Source organism: Macrosteles quadrilineatus, unplaced genomic scaffold, assembly GCF_028750875.1.
Source record: "Macrosteles quadrilineatus isolate MER2022 unplaced genomic scaffold, UCM_ALF_1.0 Scaffold_2__2_contigs__length_208266976, whole genome shotgun sequence".
Taxonomy (NCBI): domain Eukaryota; kingdom Metazoa; phylum Arthropoda; class Insecta; order Hemiptera; family Cicadellidae; genus Macrosteles; species Macrosteles quadrilineatus.
Genome location: NW_026542595.1, coordinates 96,944,401 through 96,968,183, shown reverse-complemented (window position 1 = coordinate 96,968,183; position 23,783 = coordinate 96,944,401). Strand labels below are relative to the sequence as shown.

At 40.4% G+C, this 23,783-nt stretch overlaps 1 protein-coding gene across 1 annotated transcript in view; it reads left to right on the top strand.

Annotated features, from left to right (window-relative positions):
• Positions 1-23,783, top strand: part of LOC128985898 (ATP-dependent RNA helicase Ddx1-like) — a 123,368-nt gene that overhangs the window by 80,092 nt on the left and 19,493 nt on the right. The window contains exon 10 of the mRNA XM_054405871.1: positions 22,616-22,756. Coding sequence (XP_054261846.1) covers positions 22,616-22,756 — 141 coding nt within the window. The remainder of the gene's footprint in view (positions 1-22,615; positions 22,757-23,783) is intronic.

Genomic DNA, 23,783 nt, shown 5'->3' with positions numbered 1-23,783 from the left:
TTTTGTTCTATGATTACTTACTTCTTTTTCCATGGATAGGTGTAACAGCGCATTGGACATCGTAGCGCTTCAGTTTTGAAAACAGCAACCGTCGGACCACAGCACTACACTTTTTAGATCATCATTAAGTGTGTGTTTTAGGTTATCAACAACACAAGAAGTAAAAGACAACGCACTAAGGTCACTTTGACTTTCGTCCCACCAATAGGTCATCGCTTCCTTTGTACCATTATTAAATATGGTAAAGTTATGTACACACAATTTCGTTTTATAATACATCGACGATGCATTAACACACGGGGCAAGTTTCACAGCTTGAGTATCCTGAGTATACATATGAATTTCTTTGGCCTTTGCTTTTTCTGTGTCCCTTTTCTTCTCTTCTCGAGCTCTGTCTTTCTGTAAGATGTGCTCTTCGTATTGTTGTTGAGATACTGTTCCACTTTTTATCTTGAAACTGTTACACAAATCACAGACATCTTTTTTAGGCTGAAAAATTGACAGATTTTCCTTATCAAAAACCTTATCAAAAGTAAATCTACTCAAGACCTTTTTTCCAATCTTGTTACATTCATCCTGGTATAACACATAAACTTCTGATATTGAATTGAATGTAGGTTCTATGTACAGCTTGGTAGAGTTACTCCTACAATAGTGGGAGGGAAGCTTTGGCAAAGACTTTAAAAAATTCTTCAGAAAATCAATATCTTCCCTTTTCTTTGGCTGTCCTTTTTTTGACTCCCGTGCTATTGAGGATGAAGGCACAATTTTGTTTTCACTTACATAGAGATTCGGAGTTTGTTTTCCGTCGCCGTACAACCAGTAGCGAACGGTCCATATCTTTATACCAAATGTATTCAAAAATGTAAGTTGGCATACTTGGAGACGTTCTACAGATAGTCTACATTAGAAACTCCGCCTATGTCCAACGGATTTGCTAAACTGTTAAGTAACAACTCCGCCTATGTCCAAAGCCAAATTTAAATATAAAATCCTTCATTTTATAGCTGTTTTTGTAAAACTCTGCAAAACAAAAAAATAGGCCTGAATAGGCCTAATAGAAACGTTTCACAAAAATTGCATGTGTACTAAGTTATGGTGTTGTGAGTATTGAAATAAATGGTAAATTGTATTCTTAGCATGATTATATTAATTTTTAACTATAAAATGGGTGAAATTAGTTGTCAGGGAAATTTCCAGGAATTTCAGGGAAAACAAGTTTTGTTCCAAATATACTATGTGGGTACTTAAAATGTTGGGGTTTTCATTCTCAATATGATTGTATCATAATTATTCTTACCACCGGACAATTACCAAGTATGTTATAACCAAAAACGTGATTTGTCTTATTTCATACACGAATACTACTATAAAACCTTAAAGCCAAATATAATAAATATAAGATTGATCGCTTACTTTTTTTGCTTATTTGTGAGCTCCAGACCTTTCTGCCACAATATTATATACAGTTTTACACTATTTACAACTTTTTCCTGGGTTTCAAAAGTTTGTTTGGGTGTGAAACACCTCGAAACATGTTTCTAAGTGCAAAGGCACAAGGCACTTCCCGCACTCGTACACGGTTTCACTTCTCCTGCCTTGAGCACTACACACTTTACACTTCCTTGAAGGCCTTTGCTTAGAAGTGGGCAAAGTCTTCCTTATAAAATGACCCCAATGCCTGGCCTGTAACCGCAGTGGTGATTCAGCTGCAACCGATGGCCTTCCCCCTACTGGTCTGTTAGTTAGATTGACACTTTCCAAAATCTGTTCAGCCAAATTTATCCTAAATTTTGACATTGTTGACTTTTTCTTTGTCACAATCTCATGAATTACTCGGGCATTGTTCAATGTAACATCAAAGAGGTAAAAAAACAACTTCTTGTACCCTTTCATACACTTGCGCATCACTGGGAAGCATGAGAGTCGTTGGTATTGTTTGTCCACTCCGTTCATGTTGTTGTTGTAGTTTATTACAACATTTGGTTTGAGTTGCGGTTGTGGAATGGGACGTCTTCTCTCTAGTTGTGGAATGACTTCCTCATATTCCGGTCTGGTATGGATGGTTGATAACATGGCTACATCCTTTATGTCCTTCCACTTCAGGTCTAATATTTTCTTAGTGTGCAAAAAGGTAAGTTCACCTAATTGGAGCTCTCTCTTTTTTATTTCTTTTGGGAAATTCGTTCTGTCAGGCCTCACAACTCCTACAGCGTACGTATGCCTGTTCAATAACTCTAAAAAGAGTTTAGGTGAACTATAGCAGTTGTCTAAATATAAGACCCGGCCTTCATCCAACAGATCAGCACAAATTTCTAGTACTATTTTTTCACTCAGCAAAAAAGTTTTCTCCGGGGTTTCAGCATTTTCTGTCTGATGTTCACCAACCTCAAGATTTTCTGCATTGTCAGGATCATCTGCATTTTCCTCATTTTCTTCTTGGGGCTGTATAGGCCTATCTGTCTCTTTGCCAGTATAAATTTTGAAGTCATAACAGTAGCCAGTTTTAGAGTCATTCAGTTTGTATATTTTTATACCAAACCTGGCTCGTTTTGATGGGTTGAACTGTATACAGCTCAGTCTGCCTCGAAATTTTATTAGACAAATTTATTTTTGAGGAGTAAATACTTTCTTATAGGATGCAATCAACTTGTCAATAATAGGCCTAATTTTTCTTAGTTTGTCATTAGGGTCTACAGAAGATGAGAAATGTAAAAAACGAGAAATAGTTTTGAAACGGTCTCGTGCCATCGTTTCGCCAAAAATAGGTTGATGCAAAACCCTTCTCGTCGACCAGTTGTCATGGATATTAACTTTCACATTTTGTGCCATGAGTACCACTAAAGCAAAATAGGCCTTTAGCTCATCAATGGTCAAATCTACCCATTTCACATTAGGCATGCCCTCATCTAGGTATTTGTGAGCATTCCTGTTTGTTTCGTCACATACCTGTTCCCAAAAATTATTTCCCAAAAACTGGCCCAGCACATCCAGTTCATTGCTCTTGTCTGTCAGTTGTCTAGATATAACAGGATTTATCCCATGTTTTCCGGTAAAAGGAATATTTTCTACCTCATTTTCACCCACAAACCAGTTCCAGGGCTTTGGTTTTGTTATGCGTTTTCGAGGCCTAGGCCTACGAACGGGTTCATTACGGTTCACACGGTTACGTCTGCGAATAGGTTCACACCTAGGTCTACGCCTATTACGACCAGGATTCAGAGCTCGATTTTCAATATTTACATTATTTGGAATGTTTACATTGTCACTTTCTTCAACATTCCGTAAATCAACTTCATATTCATCAAGAGTAGGATTCAAGGTTGTTAGGTTAGCCGAACTACAACTTGGTAGAATATACACACTTGGAACACTTACATCTTCATCACTGATAATTCGTTCGTCCTCTTCATCACCACTCACTTCACAACCACTTTCCACTAAAACTGAGCAAAACGATCACTTTGTAAGAATCGCGACGAAACGCCATAGCAACAACGAAACGATCTGCTGTTGCACAACTACGGTTAGGATACAACGTCATGACAACGAATCAATAATAACAACAACAAAAAATTACAGGGTACCAGCAGACAACGCATAGAGTATAAAAATAAAGTATAATAATGAATAAAACATAGCGGATGGTTATTGATCGTTTTTAGTCATGAGAACAAGATATAATAATGCATTATGCGTGAGGACGGGCGCTGCACGTCTTTAGTCTTTCGTAGCCTGGCGCGCTAGGACGGGCGCCGCCCGTCTTTAGGCGGGAATGGGTTAAACAAGTATTAAAATAAATCACACTCTTAAAGCAATAACACCAATAGATAGTCAAACAATCAGTTATAGTTATAGTTTTGGACGGCAACGTGGTTAGACGTTCGTGCGTTATCCGGTCGCTGTGTTCATTTGTGTGTTTGTGCAAAAAACCTGGGATTGTGTAGGGATGTATGTCTGACTGAGAATATATGTGATATTTTATGAGTGGCAAAAAAATTAGTGACTTTTTTACTCCAACTGTGTCGCGAGGAAGCAAACGAGTGCTTAGTTCGCCTGAGGATAGTAACAGCTCATCAGAACGGCGACCCCGACACTGCGATATGGAGAACGAGAAGGTTGGTGAGATGACATTAGGTCAATTAATGGTAAGTCTTAATAGACTCTGGGATGAAAAGTTGACAGCTTTGGCCACTAAGGATGAACTGAATGTTTTGTCGAGGGAATTACAGTCTTTGAAAGAGGAGAATAATAAGCAAAAAGAGGTTATTGATAACCTAAAAGCACAAAATGACACAGTTCAAGCGAAATTTCATGACCTAGAAAGCAGATCACGGAGAAACAACCTAATTTTTAAAGGCTTAAAGTGGAGGGGAGACAAGGTTGACTGTAAAGAAGTAGTTCAGCGGTTCCTGCAGGAGGTTATGGGCTACACAAACAATGTCTGGATTAACCGAGCTCATTTTATTGGAGAGGGCGATAAAAAAGCTATAATTGCTCACATTCCAGAAGATGTGGAGATTGATTATATAATGATGCATGCACGCAATCTGCGAGGTACAGGCTACGTAGTCCACAGGGATTATACCAAAGAAGTAAGGACCAAGAGATCCCATCTAATGGCAGTAAGGACGGAGCTGGAGAGAGTCACTAATCAGAAAAATATCAAGCTTAGATTTGAACACCTGATAATCAAAGGTGAGAGGTTTACTTGGGAGAATAGGTCACTAAGGGCAGGGCTAGAGGATGGAGGAGTTGTTCTGCAGAGAATGTTCGGTATAGACTTTACAGACTTTCTGTCAAACTTGGCAACCAATGGACCCGCAAAACAGAACCACGATCAAGATGATGGGCGACCTACAGGGGCCGGACCCAGGATGGACAACAGCAGCCGGACCAGGACCAACGCCACACCATCAACAGCAGGGCCAACGCAGGCTTGAGGAGGCAACGCCAGTCCCAAAGAAGAGGATTTAGGGGATGGACATATCTTGAAAATAATATCCTATAATGTATGTGGTCTGAAGAGTAAGGTCAGTGGAGAAAGTAGTAATTTTTTTAAATTAATTAATGAGTATGATGTAATTTTTTTGTTAGAAACCTTTATAACGGAAGAAGATAGGGAATTAATTTCAAAGTTATTTTTTAATTACAGGTTATCATTTAAGTTTGCTGTTAGAGCAGCAAATTTTGGTAGAGCTAAGGGAGGTTTAATTTCTTGCATAAATTTAGGATCTAAGTTTGTTAACAGTTTAAGTTTTAATGAAATCCACAATGTATCATGTTTAGAAGTGCATAGTAATATTAGTGATCATTTGTTTTTGCTGCCTATATATTTGGGTTTTAACGAGTGGGAGAACGATTTCAATAGTTTAAAAGATTTGTTAAGCGAAAATCATAATAAAAATATAATAGTTCTAGGAGATCTAAATGGAAGAATAAGCAATGAGCAGGAACTATTAGAGTTAGATTATCTAAGTGAGAATTTTTATGGGAAAAGAATGTCTAAAGACAATGTAATAAATACAAATGGGCGTAGATTGTTAAAATTATTTTAAGACACAGGACATATTGTTTTAAATGGGAGAACCCCGGGAGACTGTAAGGGAGAATACACGTTTATTAGTTCTGTAGGGATGTCAGTAATTGATTTAGCGGTAGTTCCAATAGGTGTTTTAAGTAAAGCTTATGACTTTAAAGTAATATCTCACGCAGGTTCTGATCACATGCCAATCGAATTATGTGTAAAAATGTCGGAAGCAAGAGGTGAGGAAAGGTTAACGAACAACCTTAACTCACTTCCAAGGTTAAAATGGAGTGAACGAAATAAAAATATTTACAAACAGAATGTAGATAAAAAGGTTGCACACCTTCATATTACAAATGATAATGCGGATAGTATAGATAAGATAACGAGGTGTATTAAAGAGTCGGCCTTTGAAAATACAAGTAAAACAGGTGCAGTGTTTATAAAAAAACAACCATGGTTTGATAGGGAATGTTTCTCACTTAGAAATAGAGTCTTTAGTCTACTGAGATTGTTTAGAAAAACTAATTCATTAATAAACAAGCAGGCATATTTAGAGGCAAGCAGGAGGTATAATTCAATGTGTAAAAACAAAAAGATAGCTTTTCAAAATAATATTATAGATTGTATTAATCACGCTAAGAATGGGAAAACATTGTGGACTGCCATAAACAAATTTCGAGTATCGGAAAAAAATACGCTTGCAGGGATTGAACCTGAACAGTGGGTACAACATTTCCAAACTTTATTGAATCCTCCAATAATGTCGGGAACAATAAGTTATGCTGAGCCTTTTATAATGAATGAATTAGTGGATAGAGATTTTACTCGACAAGATTTGCAGTTAATTTTGACTAAAGTGCAAAATAATAAGGCTCCAGGGTATGATAGCATCCCATATGAATTTTTCAAAAATGTGCCTCAAGCATTACTAAATACTATGTTAGATATATTTAATAGGATATTTCAATCAGATGTCGCACCAGGAAGTTTTAAAAAATCTATCATTTTTCCATTGCACAAGAAAGGTGACCGGAATTTAACTCAAAACTACAGGGGCCTATCTTTCATCAATTGTATTTCAAAATTATATACAAGCTTATTACATAATAGATTATGGGAATGGGTGAATAGTCAAGGAATTTTAACTGAGTTGCAAGCAGGTTTCCGTAAGGATTACTCCACTATTGATAATTTGTTTAATCTTACAAGTATGATAAAACTACGACTAGCTTCTAAGGGTAACAAATTGTATAGTTTCTTTATAGATTTTAGCGCTGCGTTTGATACAGTTGATAGAAACGCTCTATTCTATAAGTTATCGGCTCTGGGTTTATCAACGCGCATGCGCACAGCACTGCGAGCTTTGTACGACGGTACTGAATCAGGTGTGTGGTACAACGGTAACGTAACAGAATCCTTTGAAACTAAAGTAGGTCTGAGGCAAGGATGCGTGTGTTCACCTTTGTTATTTTGTTTATTTATAAATGATATGTCTAGTAGCATAAATGGTGGCTGTATTTTTGGGCGAAAGAAAGTAAACATTTTAATGTATGCAGACGATGTAGTTCTGCTAGCACCGACTGCCACAAGTTTACAGTTTATGATCAATAATCTAGAAAAGTATTGTGATACATGGAACTTACAACTAAATCTAAATAAGTCAAAAATTATTGTTTTTAGAAATGGAGGTAAGTTAAAGGAAAACGAAAAATGGACTTTTAAAAGAAGAGATATTGAAGTAGTGAACAGTTACAAATATTTAGGGGTAGAGTTAACTTCCAAGTTAACGTGGGAACATCAGATGAGCTCAAAATCAAGAAGTGCAAAGTTAGCAATCAATAATATCTGGTATAAATTCTTTGTCAGTAGTAGAATTTCGTTGGAAAGAAAGTTTAGTTGCTTTAATGCGGTAGTTAAATCAATTCTGTGTTATGGCTGTCAGGTTTGGGGATATCAAAAGAATGATAAAATTGAAGGGGTTTTGAAAATGTTTATTAAGAAAATCTTTCAATTGCCTAATAATACACCTAATTATGCGCTATATTTAGAAACAGGAGCAGAATCAGTATATTTGTACACTTTACATAGTAATCTAAATTACTTAGTTCGAGTCTTATCCCTTGCTGAAGACCGGTTACCGCATATACTGGCGAAACAGGTAATTGAAAAGAATGTGTATTGGTGTGAAGAATGGCGGAAGCTAGGGCGCGCGCATGGCGTAGTGGTGGAAATGGGTACTGATCCGGTAAGTATACAATCGGCATTGTTAGGTGTCCTAGAATCAGTCAGAGAGGCAGAATATCGGGCGAATTTGGAAGCGGCTTTAGGATCGCGTTATCACCAAACATATGCGACCTTGAACTTGGAATTGGGTAACTCGTCCTATATCAATGCTAATTTATCTCTAAGGGCGATAAAATGGATTTACAAAGCACGAGTTGGAGTAATTTATCTAAACTACAAGCCTTGGATAGGTGATCAAAATTACGTGTGCAGTTTATGTAATTTAAGGGAAAACGAGGATGTATTTCATTATATCTGTAGGTGTCCAATCCTTGCAGGTGTAAGGAAACGTTTTCTTCAAAAAAAAGAACTTACTAGGGAAGATTTACACTCATATTTAAATGGTAGGGACTGGCGAAGTCTAGGATGTTATTTAATTAATGCATGGAAATATAGATATGAGCTTGTGTCAGAATTTAATTTTGCATAAAAAAAAACACAAAAATACATTGTTTGCCATCCTAACGTGTTGCAGGGAATATGGAAAATAAGGAGAAAATAAAAATATTTTGTATGAAAGCTGCCAGCCCAGCTGACAGTCCTTTGGGCTAATGCTGATATAGTGCAGTTAAACAAAACAAAATGATATTAAGGTAAAACACGATAGAATAAGTGTAATTCAAGGTTGTATGTAGATATTTTCTTTGTATATGGAAGAGTTATTTATGAAAAAATCTTATTATTTTGTAATGCATTGTTTTAATGAAAATAAAGCACTGGTTTCATTTCATTTCATTTCATTAGTCAAACAATCAAACTTCAATTATAAGGTAGAAACAACAACTATCCTAATAAATAAACTTTGTTAACTTACCAAAATCTCAAGCTTAGCAACAGCAACAGGTGCTCTTTCACCCATTAGACACAATGCTGAACTAAAGGAGATACGCGGTGTTGGTTCTTAAGCAGCAGATAGGCGGTGTTTGAAAAAAAGTGAATAACTGCGCATTCTGGTGGAATTCAACTAAACTACGTCTTCACAGCTGACCTAAAGCAGTGCAGAAACCTTGGAAACAAAAATCTCATTTTCGGAAAAATGTCACTTAGGCGGTGTTGTTTCTTAAGCGACGAATGTAATATGTGTCTGTCCTCTTTGTAGGCCTCCTCTTTGTGCAACGACACACATGACATTTCCTCCGGGTTCCGTGTGTTGCTAGGGATGGCGGGAATTGGCTCTAGAAAATGTTGCTGAGTCAGGCGCAGAGGTGTTTCGCCGGGAGAAGGTCGACCGCCAAGGGGTGGGTTCTCGCAGGGCAGTAGATTTCCAATATGTCCCTTACCAATTCTTTTCTGAAATCTGACAGGTGGGGATTCCTTTCAGTCTTCATTGTCTTTAGAATATGGGAATTCCTAATGGCTACGTCGAGAAGATGGAAAAATGGCTTCTTATACTATTTGATGGATTTCCTGGCTGTCACTTGAACGATAACTCCATATCACCTATGTCAACTGCTCCCATATTAGCATTATAGTCTAAAATGATCTTCAGTTTTTTTAATTTTCGGTCCGGTTTCCCAGTTAGTTTTGCCACTTTCCGCAATTTCAGACTGGTGCATGGTCGTCAACATCCTGACCTCCCTCTTATCCTGCCATCTCTCATACATCATTATGTCCGTATGGTGAACATCAACATCACCTACATGTGGTATCCGCGGTATCTTTTTGGGCAAGCCTTGCCTGTCTAGCAGCACGGTTCCCCAAAAGTTTACGTTGTGTTTAAAAAGCTCCATTGCTAGACACGGACTTACATACCAATTGCCTAGGTAATCTTTGTGGCCTAAGCCAAAGAAGGGTTCTAAAAGGGTTAGGACCACTTGTCCCGTGATACTTGTCCCGTGATACTTATGCCCTCTAATCCGGAGAAACCTAGATTTGTCTCTGCTCCAACATATGGCAAAATGTGAAGCCCTAAGCTTGTGTCACAGTCCGATAGGACGAATAGTTTGATGCCAAACCTTGCCCTTTTTTTGGGTATGTACTGTCTGAAAGATAGTTTACCTTTGTATAAAAAAAAAGTCTCGTCAATGGCAAGTTTTTCAAACAGTGTGATTTTATCAGTCATTTGTTTGTTCAGGGAGCACAGAATAGGGTTTATCTTATGTAATCTGCCAAGAAGTTGAGGGTTGGCGACAACCGAATTGTTGAAATGCAGCATTCGAAGTATGGCTTGAAATCTATTCCTGCTCATAACTTCCCTGAAGATTTTGGTTTCAATTAATTTATCAGTGGACCAATGGTCCCTAATTTCATTTTTCCTGACATGTGACATTAGAACACACAATGCCAAAAAACAAAGCATTTCATGTTCATCAACTGGTTTCCATGTATGAGAATTCCATGTGGTGAGAAACCACTTAACACGTTCGCTGCAGCACGTCAAATGGCGGGCGTATCCCAGGTGCGGCGCAGCCCTCGGCGTCAAACAAACCCGATTGCCGCGTGTGATTGGCTTTCCAATTTTGGTCTGACGAATAGCAAATAACGTGCGGGGATGTCCTGCTTTACAACGAGAGTCGATGTAGTTCGCTAAACACCCACAGATAGCAGCACTGCTTGGAACGTAGCCGGTCCCATTGTAATTGTATTGCCAAATAGAGGGAAAAACACGAGACAAAAAGTTGATTTTTGAGATTGTCAGACGGGGATTTTACGGGGAAATTTACTACCAACCTACACCACAACAAAATGCAAGTCACATACTACACGCTAACGTGGTATAGGTCCACTTTCGGCCGACGCTAGAGCAAAAACGAAGATATACAAAAGGCATTGTCGAGCGTTCCCGATGGGGTACGGACGCACCGGGCGGGGGCCAAGCACCGTACCCGATCGGGAACGGCCGCACTCTACGTGTTAATTGAAATACAGATTCGTTTGTTCTACAATGTGGGAAACCAGATCAAGTGGAAACATTTCGAAGAAAAACTTCAAATTACTTTAAGTTTCGGTCAAATCCACATTAGGATTTATTCCACTATTGGAGTCCTCAAAATCAAATATTTGAGGGGTAAAATCTGTGTCATGAATCCAAGGAAAGGTTACTTTTGGTTTTTGAACCCTCCTCCTTTTCGTAGGCCTAGCTCTTGGATCATTACTTTGATCAACATCAATAGGCCTACCTGTATTTGAAGCATCACCACTAGGCCCAGGAATTACAACAATTGGGGTTTGTATATTGGCTGTAAGATCGGTAATGGTGGTTTCAGCAGTAATACTAACCGCTGAATCTGCTTGTGTTTTGTCAAAAACATCTTGTGGTGAATCTGCTTGTGTTTCATTATTAGGCCTATTAATTTTGAAACAAACCACGATAGTTATAAAATATCACATTAATGTTTGGAAAACACAATACAGTATATTGTATAAACACAAGGCACGCTGGTTTACATAAGCCTAAGCCATAACCTAACATCCAACAGCATTATAATAATATAAGGTATTCCCACTAGATTGACAAATCACTTGTTAAAAAAAAATTGGTTCCACGCAGCCTGAGAGCGGCAGACATCATGACGCCCAATGCCACAGCCATTGTTTTTTGATAGTTCTGTATGCATTTGTTTTTCTGCACACTTTCGTTATTGGAAGGAGCCAGTATTCTGAAGCACTTTTGTGACAAAAAATCTGAATCTGTTGGAAATCGGGCGAGTAGCAGGTTTGCTTTAATTTCACCCTGTATTAATTTTTTAACGGAAACTATCACTATTTTATGTTAAGTTGGTTGGCCAGTGGTAACAGCAAGAACTAAAGATAAAGGTTTAGAATATGAAATTGGTATACTTTTTATGAAGTTACAGGGTTTATTTGGTGTAGCTGCTGCACCCGTGCTTTGCTACAGGGAGAAAAAAAAGTGCTGCACTCTGTTGTTAAACTTTGTAACTTTTAATGCTATTGAACATCATAGAACCCAGCTTATTGGTTTATTATTTGAAACAGCTGTGAAAATGCAAAGAATCTGTTTAAATATGAATTCACATTTTAAGGTAAACATGGAAAATTCCAGAGCCACTTGGACAGTGCTCCAAGGGAATTCTAGAACGGGAATGGTACTGAACCATGCCCTCGAGTCTGCCCCCAGACTAACGAAATGGAAGCGTGATCCATGCGCAGGCCCGAGGAGCGGCTCACAAAACTTTACTTAACAAAATGAGAACCATGGATGGAGGTTCAAGAACAACACGCCATTTGAGAGAAACGAGCTGTAATTAACCATTAAAAAAATAAACAACAACATTAACAATAATACATGAAGTAAATACTCTCAATTAAAGTTTAAATAAATTTTTGTTACCAATTTGGCCTACTAACTTACAAAGGAACATTAATTTAAAAAATTCAAAATAGGCTAAATTCAGTCAAAGTAAATTTAATCAGTTTTAACCTTAGTAAAATAAAATTTGTAAAATTGCAACAATGAATATATAAAAATCTCTTCCTTTAAATAACTGGTAACAATTTAACATTTAGGGGCCCCAAAAAAGAAATTTAATTGGATAGGCTAATTAAAAGGTTATAAAAGTTTTTTAAGGATTAACAAATAATTAGGCTAGCTAAAATAAATTTTTAAAAAGAAATAACAAAAATAAACTCTGTAGGCCTCAACAATAATAACTTTAGATAGTCTCTTTCCTCTTTTTATGAATCCAACTATGATTTAAATATGTGGTGAAAACAAAACAACAAGTAACTTGCGGTACGACGGATAACTAGTTCATGGGTCTTCAGGCGCACATCACAGGAGGGCTGCTGAAGTTCGACGGAGAGGGGGGTGGCCGGCCCGGATCCCAAAAGAGGGCCCCACGAAGAAGTGTTTCTCCGCCCATGCTCCAAACGTAGAAGGTTGACTTCAAACGGTAGTCCTCCTGGGCCCTGAGTGACAAACCCAGAAAACACAGTAGTCACAGTCTAAGTTCATTACCGCAAGGTTCACTGTCACACGTTTGTTTTGTTTTTCACTGACTTCCAAAAATCCACAGATTAGGCTTAATATATCATTTTCAAAAAGATAATAAATTTTTAAAAGGTTTCTCTCTCTATCACAGCTCTTTAACAATATAAAACATTTCAAACAATAACAATATTTTAAATAAAACAACTAACAGGTTAAACAGTACAAGAATGGTAACATTAATTTGCGGTAACAATGTCAGCAGGCCAGACGGGTATGTGACAGTGGTAAATTTCACCAATTGAGAGAAAAAAATTTAAATTGTCTGGTCCAAAGTGGCCAGAAGAACAAGTTAACAGAGAACAATTGACACTTAAACACAGAAAAATACTTTAAAATTGACAAAAAACGTTCCATACAAAAATTTAGGCCTAACACAACGACTCATGTATTTTTGCTAATTTCTCCAAAAGTTGTGATCAGAATTTGTTCGGAATGGTCTTAAAAGCTGGGGGAAATGTTCCAGCAGCTTTTCCAGACCATTCCAAACCTTAACTCAAAGGCAGGAACCAGTGGCCTTCCAGGTTACCCAGTTCAAACCTGAATGAAAAGTTGCCAAACTAAAAATTACTGTAACTTTCTAAAAACTTGAGTAAAATGACTCAAACTTTCTGGGGAGCTTTAAGAGCAGTTAATTCAACTTAATTTAACTAGTTTGGCAAGGACAAAGCAAAATAAAAGACTTTAACCTTACTTGACTGGGTAACACAAACTGAACATTTTACAAGACAAACAACACTAAAAATTGTACGGGACACAGAAACAAAAGACTACCAGAAGTAGTAGCCTAAGACAATTACATTTACTGAGCAAAAATTGTAAGCCTAGGCCTACCACAAAACAGTCAGAAGGACCCAAAACTGACTTGGCAGTTTCTCTCAAATAGCGGCTTTCCAACAAACATTTCTCAGTCAATTCTAGGCCTAGCATTTCGGGCAAGGCCCTGAATTATACAAAAGAACAGAGAACAGGGAAACTAACTATCAAAAGTCTTCCACGACCCCAAGACTAGGTTCCAGACCTAGTGCAACCATGTGCAGCTAACCTAACTTTAGAAAAATGTGCAAAACTCACCCAAAAGGCGCGCGTGGCGCACTTGAACTACTCCATAACCTCGCAGACTAAGCACAAATTAAAAAACATAATTGACTTTGCATAAAACATGTGCCAAAAGGGCGATGTAAAACGATGGAAAAATGTCTGCGAGGTTAACTAGTTGATTGTCACGCAACCTCTGAAGTGCTTGGCGGTGGGAGTAATAAGAACAAAAACCCACAGCCTTGTTCGGGGTCGTGGAGTGACAACGAAACACTGAACTAGCCTACTATAAAAAAAACACTTGAACCATTGATCATGAGTCGTGACATTCGCCCGGTGGAAATAGTCACGGCTCAACCTCCCCCCCCAAAAGAGGACACTCCTCTCCAAAAGGGACAAACAAACAAACCTCTCCCCCACTTCCTGAAAAGAAATTGACCTGAAAGACAACTCAGGTGTCTGTGGTGGGGAACGCCAAGGGACTTCCAAACTGAGGGGAAAACTCACCCCCAGGGTTTGCTCTGGCCAGAGCTGGAAAATTTTGTGAGGGAAATTCCTTCGCAGAACACAGGGGACAGGAGAAGTGATCAGGTTCTCTGGCCCAGTGCACACAGACACAAGAGGAAAGAAAATTGCCTACGGAAGAGTTCCGCGGAAGGGCTTGAGATGAGAAATGTGCGCCCTCCGGAACACTTTTCCAGTCCGCGGATCTCCAAGCTCCGCCGTGACAGGCGTCAAAAACCTCAGGATGCGGTGGGGACCTGACCACCGATGACACAACTTTGCAGCTCTCTTGTCCACAGCCGAACTGGCTGGATGAGCTTTACAAAACACCAAATCCCCCACCTGGAAAGGGTTGTCTACTCTACCACGATTGTGCTTCCTCCGGACCAATTCCCTAGCTCTGATCAAGTTTCTCCTGGCCGCTTGCCAAGTTGCCTTGACATCAGCCGCACCAGGAGGTGGCAGAAGGTCGCCAATTCCCCACACATTCGCTAACGGGTTGTTAGGCGGATAGCCTAGAAACAGCTCGAAAGGGACCGCCTTGTGACTCTCATGGTGAGCAGTATTGAAAGCAAACTGAAGCCAAGGGAGTTCCTGATCCCAGGTGGTCTGCTTGTCAGCATGGAAAGCTATGAGAGCGGAACGAAGATTGCGATTGAACCTTTCAGCATGAGAAGGCTGTGGATAGTAAGGGCAAGTAGTCACATGGCGGATTCCGTGCCCAAAGCACATTCTTTTGAACAGATGGGAAACAAACTGTGTTCCGTTGTCGGAAACAATGGTGGCGGGTATTCCAAAATGTTGGAAGAGGTGAGTTCGAAGTACCTGCACGGTGAGCTGTGCAGTGGCATTCCTTAAGGGAAAAAGCCAACAAAACTTGGAGAAGGCATCCACACAAACAAGTAGGAACTTATTTCCTGACTTGCTACGCGGGAGAGGCCCTACATAGTCAATGAAAACCTTCTCCAAAGGTCTTTCCGCCACCTCAGATGACAACAAACCAAACTTAGTGTTTTGAGCGGGCTTGCTCAGTGAGCACGTTTGACAAGAACGCACCCTAGCAGCAAGATCCCGATCCATACCCTTCCAGATGAACATTTCCCTAACTTTCGCAATGGTCTTGTGGATACCTAGATGCCCACCCACAGGAGAAGAATGAAAATACTCAAAGACCATAGGGATTAGAAGACTAGGCAGCACAACTTTAGGTTTACCTCGCTGCCGAGCGCGACAGCAAAGGGCACCCTGGGACAGAAAATATGGGGGGTGGGCTCCCCCACTTTGAAGCTCACCAATGATCTTTGCCAGCTCAGGATCCTTCAGCTGATGGGGAATGAAATCAGAAAAGGCGAGTGGAAACTCCAAGAGCACGGCACAACCCGGTTGCTCTTGGTCAGAAGGAGGATCGTCGGGTGAATGGTACATCCTAGATAGTGTGTCCGCAATCACATTCTGAGTGCCTCGAACGTGTTGCACTTGGAACTTAAGGGATGATATTTGGACAACCCAACGACCAATTTTCCCAAGCTGGCGTGGATGTGCAAGAAGCCACGAGAGTGCCTGGTTGTCGGTTTCCAATAAAAACTCCTTGTGCTCCAAAAAGCGTCTGAATTTATTGACTCCAAACACGACAGCCAAACACTCGAGTTCATACACAGAAGAGCTTTTCTTTTCGCAGGGACTCAAAGTGCATGAGGCGTACGCAATTGGCTGCCTAACACCATCCACCTCTTGTGACAACACAGCCGCAATAGCGACGGAGGAAGCATCTGTTTGCAAGACAAAGTTTTGACTGAAATCCGGCATCGCCAAAACAGGGGGCTGCATGATAGCCTCCTTGAGAAGATCAAAAGACGTCTGCTGCGCTTCACCCCAGACAAACTTGGCGCCCTTCTTCCGAAGCTCATTGAGAGGAGCCGCCAATTCAGCAACATTGGGTATGAAGCGTCGGTAAAAACCTACCATGCCGATGAACCTAGCAATACCCTTGACATCTCTGGGAGGAGGAAACTCCCTGATAGCCTGGGTTCTAGCGGGGTCGATGCAGACGCCTCTATGAGAGATAAGATGACCAAGGAACGAAATTTCCGGCTTTGCAAAACTAACCTTGTCAGGATTCACGGTAAGGCCAGCCCTATTCAATCTACTCATGACTTCTTCAAGATGAATCAGGTGATCTTCGAAGCTCTCACTGTACACCAAGAGATCGTCGAGGTAATTGAACACAAACTTGAACTTGACATCATGAAAGATGGAATCAAGGAGTCTGGTGAGAGTCTGGGCCCCCACAGCAAGACCCATCGGAACTCTTGTGAACTGATACAAATTCCACGGAACGCAGAAAGCAGTGAGAGGTCGAGACTCAGGTTTCAAAGGAATCTGATGATAGGCCTGATTCAGATCAAAAACAGAAAAATACTTGGCCTTACCGAACCAATCAAACGCAGAATGCAAATCGGGGAGAGGCACAGAGTCGATTTCAATTTGCGCATTCAATTTGCGATAGTCCAAAACCATTCGGGACTTGCCATTGGGTTTTGGGACGAGAAAAGCTGGACTAGCGTAGCTCGAACGGGAAGGTTCAATGACACCATTTTCCAGAAGTTCGTCAATGATTTTTCTGAGAGTTTCCATTTTGGGTGGAGCTAATTTGTATAGGTGAGAGCGAACGGGACGGGTATCTGTTAGACGAATCTCGTACTCCAACAGGTTAGTGACTCCAAGCTTTGGCGTCAGCACATCTGGGAAACGAGAACACAAGGTTCTGATGGCTTCAGCCTCGCAAGTAGTCAGATGCCCTAACGGATCAATTGTTGGCTTGCTGGGTATCTCAGGCTCGACTACCGCAGCACCACCACCAATTTCATCAGCAAAGGATATTAATACCCGTCTCGCAAATCGGAAAAAACACTGACCTCTGCCTAAATCCAAAATTAGGCCAGTGTGCTTGATAAAATCCGCTCCCAAAATGACAGGGAAACAAAGGTCCTTAGCCACCCAAAAACTCCAAACCCAAGAAAAATGTTCAATTTTGAACTTGAAACGGGCTTCATAGATGATGGGAAGGGGTGAATTTGACGCAGTCCAGCAGATAGGGGTTTTTCGCTCAACTTGCTTGATAAGCCCAGACGATTCAAGTTTTTCAATAAGGGACAAGGAAATGAGGCAACGGGCTGACCCAGAATCCACTAGGGCCTTCTGCACCGTGGAACCTATGAAGATGTTGAGACGTGGGCAAGTTGAGCGCGCCGCTTTCACGCCCATGGAAGCAAGGCCCGCAATCCCCCGCAGCAGAGGCTCGGTCACAGGCACAACACTCCCAGAAGGGGAGGCAACAGAAACATTAACTGACTTTAACTTAGACTTTGACTTACTTGAAAAAACATTCAAATTATTGCCCTTTACATTATCACCAACAACCTCACAGGAAGGATTGGGCAATTTTTCCTCCTGTGAGCAAACTAGTTTTTTGGACCACGTCCAAAATTTCCACCTTGACGGCAATGCCGCCGAATGTGACCTGGTTGCCCACAACCAAAACAAACAACAGGTTGCCTCTGCCACTGCGGCGGTTCGGGACCCAACCCCACGGGTGCTACGACAGCATGATGACCAGCTAGGGGAAGATGCCCCGCCGCTTGGTCTCTCTGGAAATCAGCGTCCTGGACAGATCTCGAAAGGATGGAAAGTCTGTCCAGATCCGCAAAAGATGAAGGTCGTGGTGCAAAAACCAAACGGGAGCGTTCCTCAGGCTTCAACCCCTGAAGCACAATGTCAATGAGCTCAAGCTCACTGATCCCCAAACGCAAGACCCTTTCCACCGTGCGAATGTCCCCCACGTACTGGCTGAGAGACTCGGCTGGCTGCTGAGGACGAAAAACTCTCTCAACTTTCAGCTTCTCCATGACCCGACGGGGCATGAAAAGCTCCAAAACTTCTTTATGAAAAACATTAAAGGTGACGCCTCTGCGCAAACAATCAAGCAATCTGTCCACCAACGGTTTCAGACAGTATGGAGCAATGAGTTCCATCAAAGTTGCGTCTGACATGCCAGGGTATTCACGCATGCGCAAAACACTCTCCAGAAAAAAACAAAGACCATTCACATCTAACCCGTCCACCGGCCGGAAACCACTCAGGACAGAAGCAAGGGGATGGGGGAGTTTGCCAAAGGAGTTAGAGATGGAAGGGGAACTATGGACTTGAGAGGGTAAGGGAGATGGGAACTGGACATTCAGCGTAGCCGCAGCCAAGGTGGACGTGTGAGAGGGGGACGGTGTGACATTTGCATTTGACATTTGAACATTTGCAGGCAACTGGAGCAGTGTACTTGGCGTAGGCGGAGCCTGGGGGGTACCCACTGGAGTCACATCATCAACTGACCTTGGTACTTCGTTTGAAATTTCCGAAGAACGGTTGTCTTCAAAAATTTCAACTTTCTCTTTGACAGACTTTCCTGCCTTAATACTCTCCAAAATACCTTCCAGCTCAAGAATTCTGGCCTCCACCCAACTCTTGTCTTCATCCTGGATTTCAGGTTGCCCTGAAACCAAGAGCAGACGCTTACGCCAGTGCGTCAGCTGTGTGATAGCCGAACCCTTAGCTGAGCCCATAGGCAAACTACTCCAACTATTAATTTCCCCACTTAGCTCTTCCATCCTCTCTTTACATGCCTCCAGTTCCTCATCCAAACTGAGAGACTCAACCCAAGCTTGAGGCATGCTAGCAATTTGTCTGAACTGTGTACACAAAGTGCGTACATCAGTTCCAGGAGTCTCCCCCCGGGACCGCACCTCGTACACCAGCTCCGGCTTCCTCAAATATTCCGGCACAATTGACGCCATACCGAGTCTCAACCAGCACTTGACTCAAAACAACAGCCAACAACATTTTTTTTTTTTTACAAAACAAACACAGAAATTTAATTCCTAAGGCTTCTGGACGTTGATGCCTACGCACCTGATGGGGCCCAAAAGAAGAACCTGCCCATTCATACCGCAAGTACCGCAAGAAAAAACAACAAATGACCCACGAACGTACACACACACAAACATACACCGATACATACACTAGACAACACCTAACACTTGTGTGATGGGGTGTACACACAAACCCTTTTTTTTTTTTTTTTTTGACACATGACCATGCTTTTGACACTCTTGCTCCCGAAGGATGCAAGTCATTACCACCGATTCCACCCGGTGCCTCGGCCAAAGGGCGAGCTCCTAATAAAAAGTGTTTACGCCCCACCACAACACAACAAGGCCCTTTTCCAAAACTGCCAGGCCAGAACATTTCCAAGAAACCAATCCATCCACGGCTCTTCAAACAAAACAAAAAATAGAACGTGGACAGTGATCGCATCCCTAAGTATCCGAGTCGTGAAACCAAGTTTCACGACAAGGCACCCAAGACGCAACCCACTAACCACGCTCTGCTACCAGATGAACCATGCCCTCGAGTCTGCCCCCAGACTAACGAAATGGAAGCGTGATCCATGCGCAGGCCCGAGGAGCGGCTCACAAAACTTTACTTAACAAAATGAGAACCATGGATGGAGGTTCAAGAACAACACGCCATTTGAGAGAAACGAGCTGTAATTAACCATTAAAAAAATAAACAACAACATTAACAATAATACATGAAGTAAATACTCTCAATTAAAGTTTAAATAAATTTTTGTTACCAATTTGGCCTACTAACTTACAAAGGAACATTAATTTAAAAAATTCAAAATAGGCTAAATTCAGTCAAAGTAAATTTAATCAGTTTTAACCTTAGTAAAATAAAATTTGTAAAATTGCAACAATGAATATATAAAAATCTCTTCCTTTAAATAACTGGTAACCATTTAACATTTAGGGGCCCCAAAAAAGAAATTTAATTGGATAGGCTAATTAAAAGGTTATAAAAGTTTTTTAAGGATTAACAAATAATTAGGCTAGCTAAAATAAATTTTTAAAAAGAAATAACAAAAATAAACTCTGTAGGCCTCAACAATAATAACTTTAGATAGTCTCTTTCCTCTTTTTATGAATCCAACTATGATTTAAATATGTGGTGAAAACAAAACAACAAGTAACTTGCGGTACGACGGATAACTAGTTCATGGGTCTTCAGGCGCACATCACAGGAGGGCTGCTGAAGTTCGACGGAGAGGGGGGTGGCCGGCCCGGATCCCAAAAGAGGGCCCCACGAAGAAGTGTTTCTCCGCCCATGCTCCAAACGTAGAAGGTTGACTTCAAACGGTAGTCCTCCTGGGCCCTGAGTGACAAACCCAGAAAACACAGTAGTCACAGTCTAAGTTCATTACCGCAAGGTTCACTGTCACACGTTTGTTTTGTTTTTCACTGACTTCCAAAAATCCACAGATTAGGCTTAATATATCATTTTCAAAAAGATAATAAAATTTTAAAAGGTTTCTCTCTCTATCACAGCTCTTTAACAATATAAAACATTTCAAACAATAACAATATTTTAAATAAAACAACTAACAGATTAAACAGTACAAGAATGGTAACATTAATTTGCGGTAACAATGTCAGCAGGCCAGACGGGTATGTGACAGTGGTAAATTTCACCAATTGAGAGAAAAAAATTTAAATTGTCTGGTCCAAAGTGGCCAGAAGAACAAGTTAACAGAGAACAATTGACACTTAAACACAGAAAAATACTTTAAAATTGACAAAAAACGTTCCATACAAAAATTTAGGCCTAACGCAACGACTCATGTATTTTTGCTAATTTCTCCAAAAGTTGTGATCAGAATTTGTTCGGAATGGTCTTAAAAGCTGGGGGAAATGTTCCAGCAGCTTTTCCAGACCATTCCAAACCTTAACTCAAAGGCAGGAACCAGTGGCCTTCCAGGTTACCCAGTTCAAACCTGAATGAAAAGTTGCCAAACTAAAAATTACTGTAACTTTCTAAAAACTTGAGTAAAATGACTCAAACTTTCTGGGGAGCTTTAAGAGCAGTTAATTCAACTTAATTTAACTAGTTTGGCAAGGACAAAGCAAAATAAAAGACTTTAACCTTACTTGACTGGGTAACACAAACTGAACATTTTACAAGACAAACAACACTAAAAATTGTACGGGACACAGAAACAAAAGACTACCAGAAGTAGTAGCCTAAGACAATTACATTTACTGAGCAAAAATTGTAAGCCTAGGCCTACCACAAAACAGTCAGAAGGACCCAAAACTGACTTGGCAGTTTCTCTCAAATAGCGGCTTTCCAACAAACATTTCTCAGTCAATTCTAGGCCTAGCATTTCGGGCAAGGCCCTGAATTATACAAAACAACAGAGAACAGGGAAACTAACTATCAAAAGTCTTCCACGACCCCAAGACTAGGTTCCAGACCTAGTGCAACCATGTGCAGCTAACCTAACTTTAGAAAAATGTGCAAAACTCACCCAAAAGGCGCGCGTGGCGCACTTGAACTACTCCATAACCTCGCAGACTAAGCACAAATTAAAAAACATAATTGACTTTGCATAAAACATGTGCCAAAAGGGCGATGTAAAACGATGGAAAAATGTCTGCGAGGTTAACTAGTTGATTGTCACGCAACCTCTGAAGTGCTTGGCGGTGGGAGTAATAAGAACAAAAACCCACAGCCTTGTTCGGGGTCGTGGAGTGACAACGAAACACTGAACTAGCCTACTATAAAAAAACACTTGAACCATTGATCATGAGTCGTGACATTCGCCCGGTGGAAATAGTCACGGCTCAGTACAGAAATCTGGTAGTGTATAGAACAACTTCCCAATGTTTCATCACAATCGGATGACCGGTTTGGTAACACATAAAGGACCAAAACGACAAACAAACATACATTGGATTTTATATAATATAGATGACCCATCCCTTTTTTGCTTGATATTTTCAAGGCCCCACTTAAAAACAGACCATGCTGCAGCGCGGGCAGTGCAACACTACGTCACAGTGGTGGATAGCTGTACTAAAATCTTACCATTAAAATCTGACAAACAGCCAGATTATTTACCTAGAACATATGGGATATGGCATTGAATCTATCCAAAAGTGTGACGTCGTAGATTCTGCAGCATGGCCTGTTTTTCTAGTGGGGCCTTGATAATTACATCCTTCATGCTAACAAGCTGTTTCCTTTGCAAAAGTTTCCCGGGGTAAAGTTTACACTCCACAGTTCCTTGTAAAAGTTCCTATGATCATGATTAATTTAACAGTTCTTTAGTTTACATTTAACATGTCACATTGCTTTGTACTTTCCACTTTGTGAGTGAAATTCTGACCACATAAATTCTAACAGTACATTTTATTTTGCAGAAACACTGTCTGAAGCTGTTAAGCTTCTGAAAGGTGAATACTGTGTGAAAGCTATCGATCGTCACAAGATGGACCGAGCCATTATCTTCTGCCGCACAAAACTGGACTGTGACAATTTGGAAAAGTATTTCAAACAGATAGGTGAGCTCGTAACACTATAGAAGTTGTTTTAGAAGAGATGTTGCGGCGCATGATGTTCACCAGTGTTATGGAATAATAAAAAACTAACACTTTGAAATGAACTATGATTTTATTGATGTAGGAAATGGATATAAGTGGTCTGTATAATTGACACTGTGATGAATAAAATTGCTAGAACGAAACTAACGCGGTTGTAACTAAATTTGAGTTAATACTAAAAGTGAGATACGTGAAGGGAACTGCCTCTCACGTCCTATACGAAGCTATGCAAAGTTAACAAAGTGGTGCAGTCTCTAATCAGGTGGTCTTTAGAAAAACAATTGATACATAATCTTAGTTTTTTCACTATTTGAAATCTGATGCAGTGAGTTTCAGAAATTTACCACACTGATACAAATTGTGATTACTATCACACAGAGTACAAGTTGGTGTGCTGCTGGCGCTGACTAGAGACTGAAGTTGGGGGTTATGAGCTTTATTTTTTCGGTCTATTGGTTTCAAGTGATTCTAAAAGATTAAAACAGTTTTCTAGGAATGTTGAGAGTTCGTTGAACATTGGGATTTCAGTTGTGACTGGCTGTTTTTCCCAGAGCTTGACTGTGTTGTAGTCTAGTTTTCTAGTTGTTATGTTGACTAACAAACAATCCCAATGTTCTTTTGGCTGACCTAAAGAAGCTAGGGCCCTGATGTGTTGGTTTAAAGAGTCTAGAAGGTGACGAAGAGCTACACCAGATTCTTTATCTATTCTCTTCGGATCGAAAATTGAAGAGACATGGTTGTTTACAATGATCCGTTTGTTTTTTAATCTACTTTTCAATAAATTCCAAGCTATCTCATAATTTGATGAGGATACCTCAAGCGAATCTATAACTTTAAGGGCTTAGCCTTGAAGTGAAGATTTTAAATAATGAGACTTTTGCGCGGTTGAGAGGGTGTTGTTGTCATCAATTAGAGTTCTAATTAGTTCCTGATAATGAAGCCAATCTTCATATCTTCCTTCAAAAGTGGGCATTTTAACTGTAGGTAA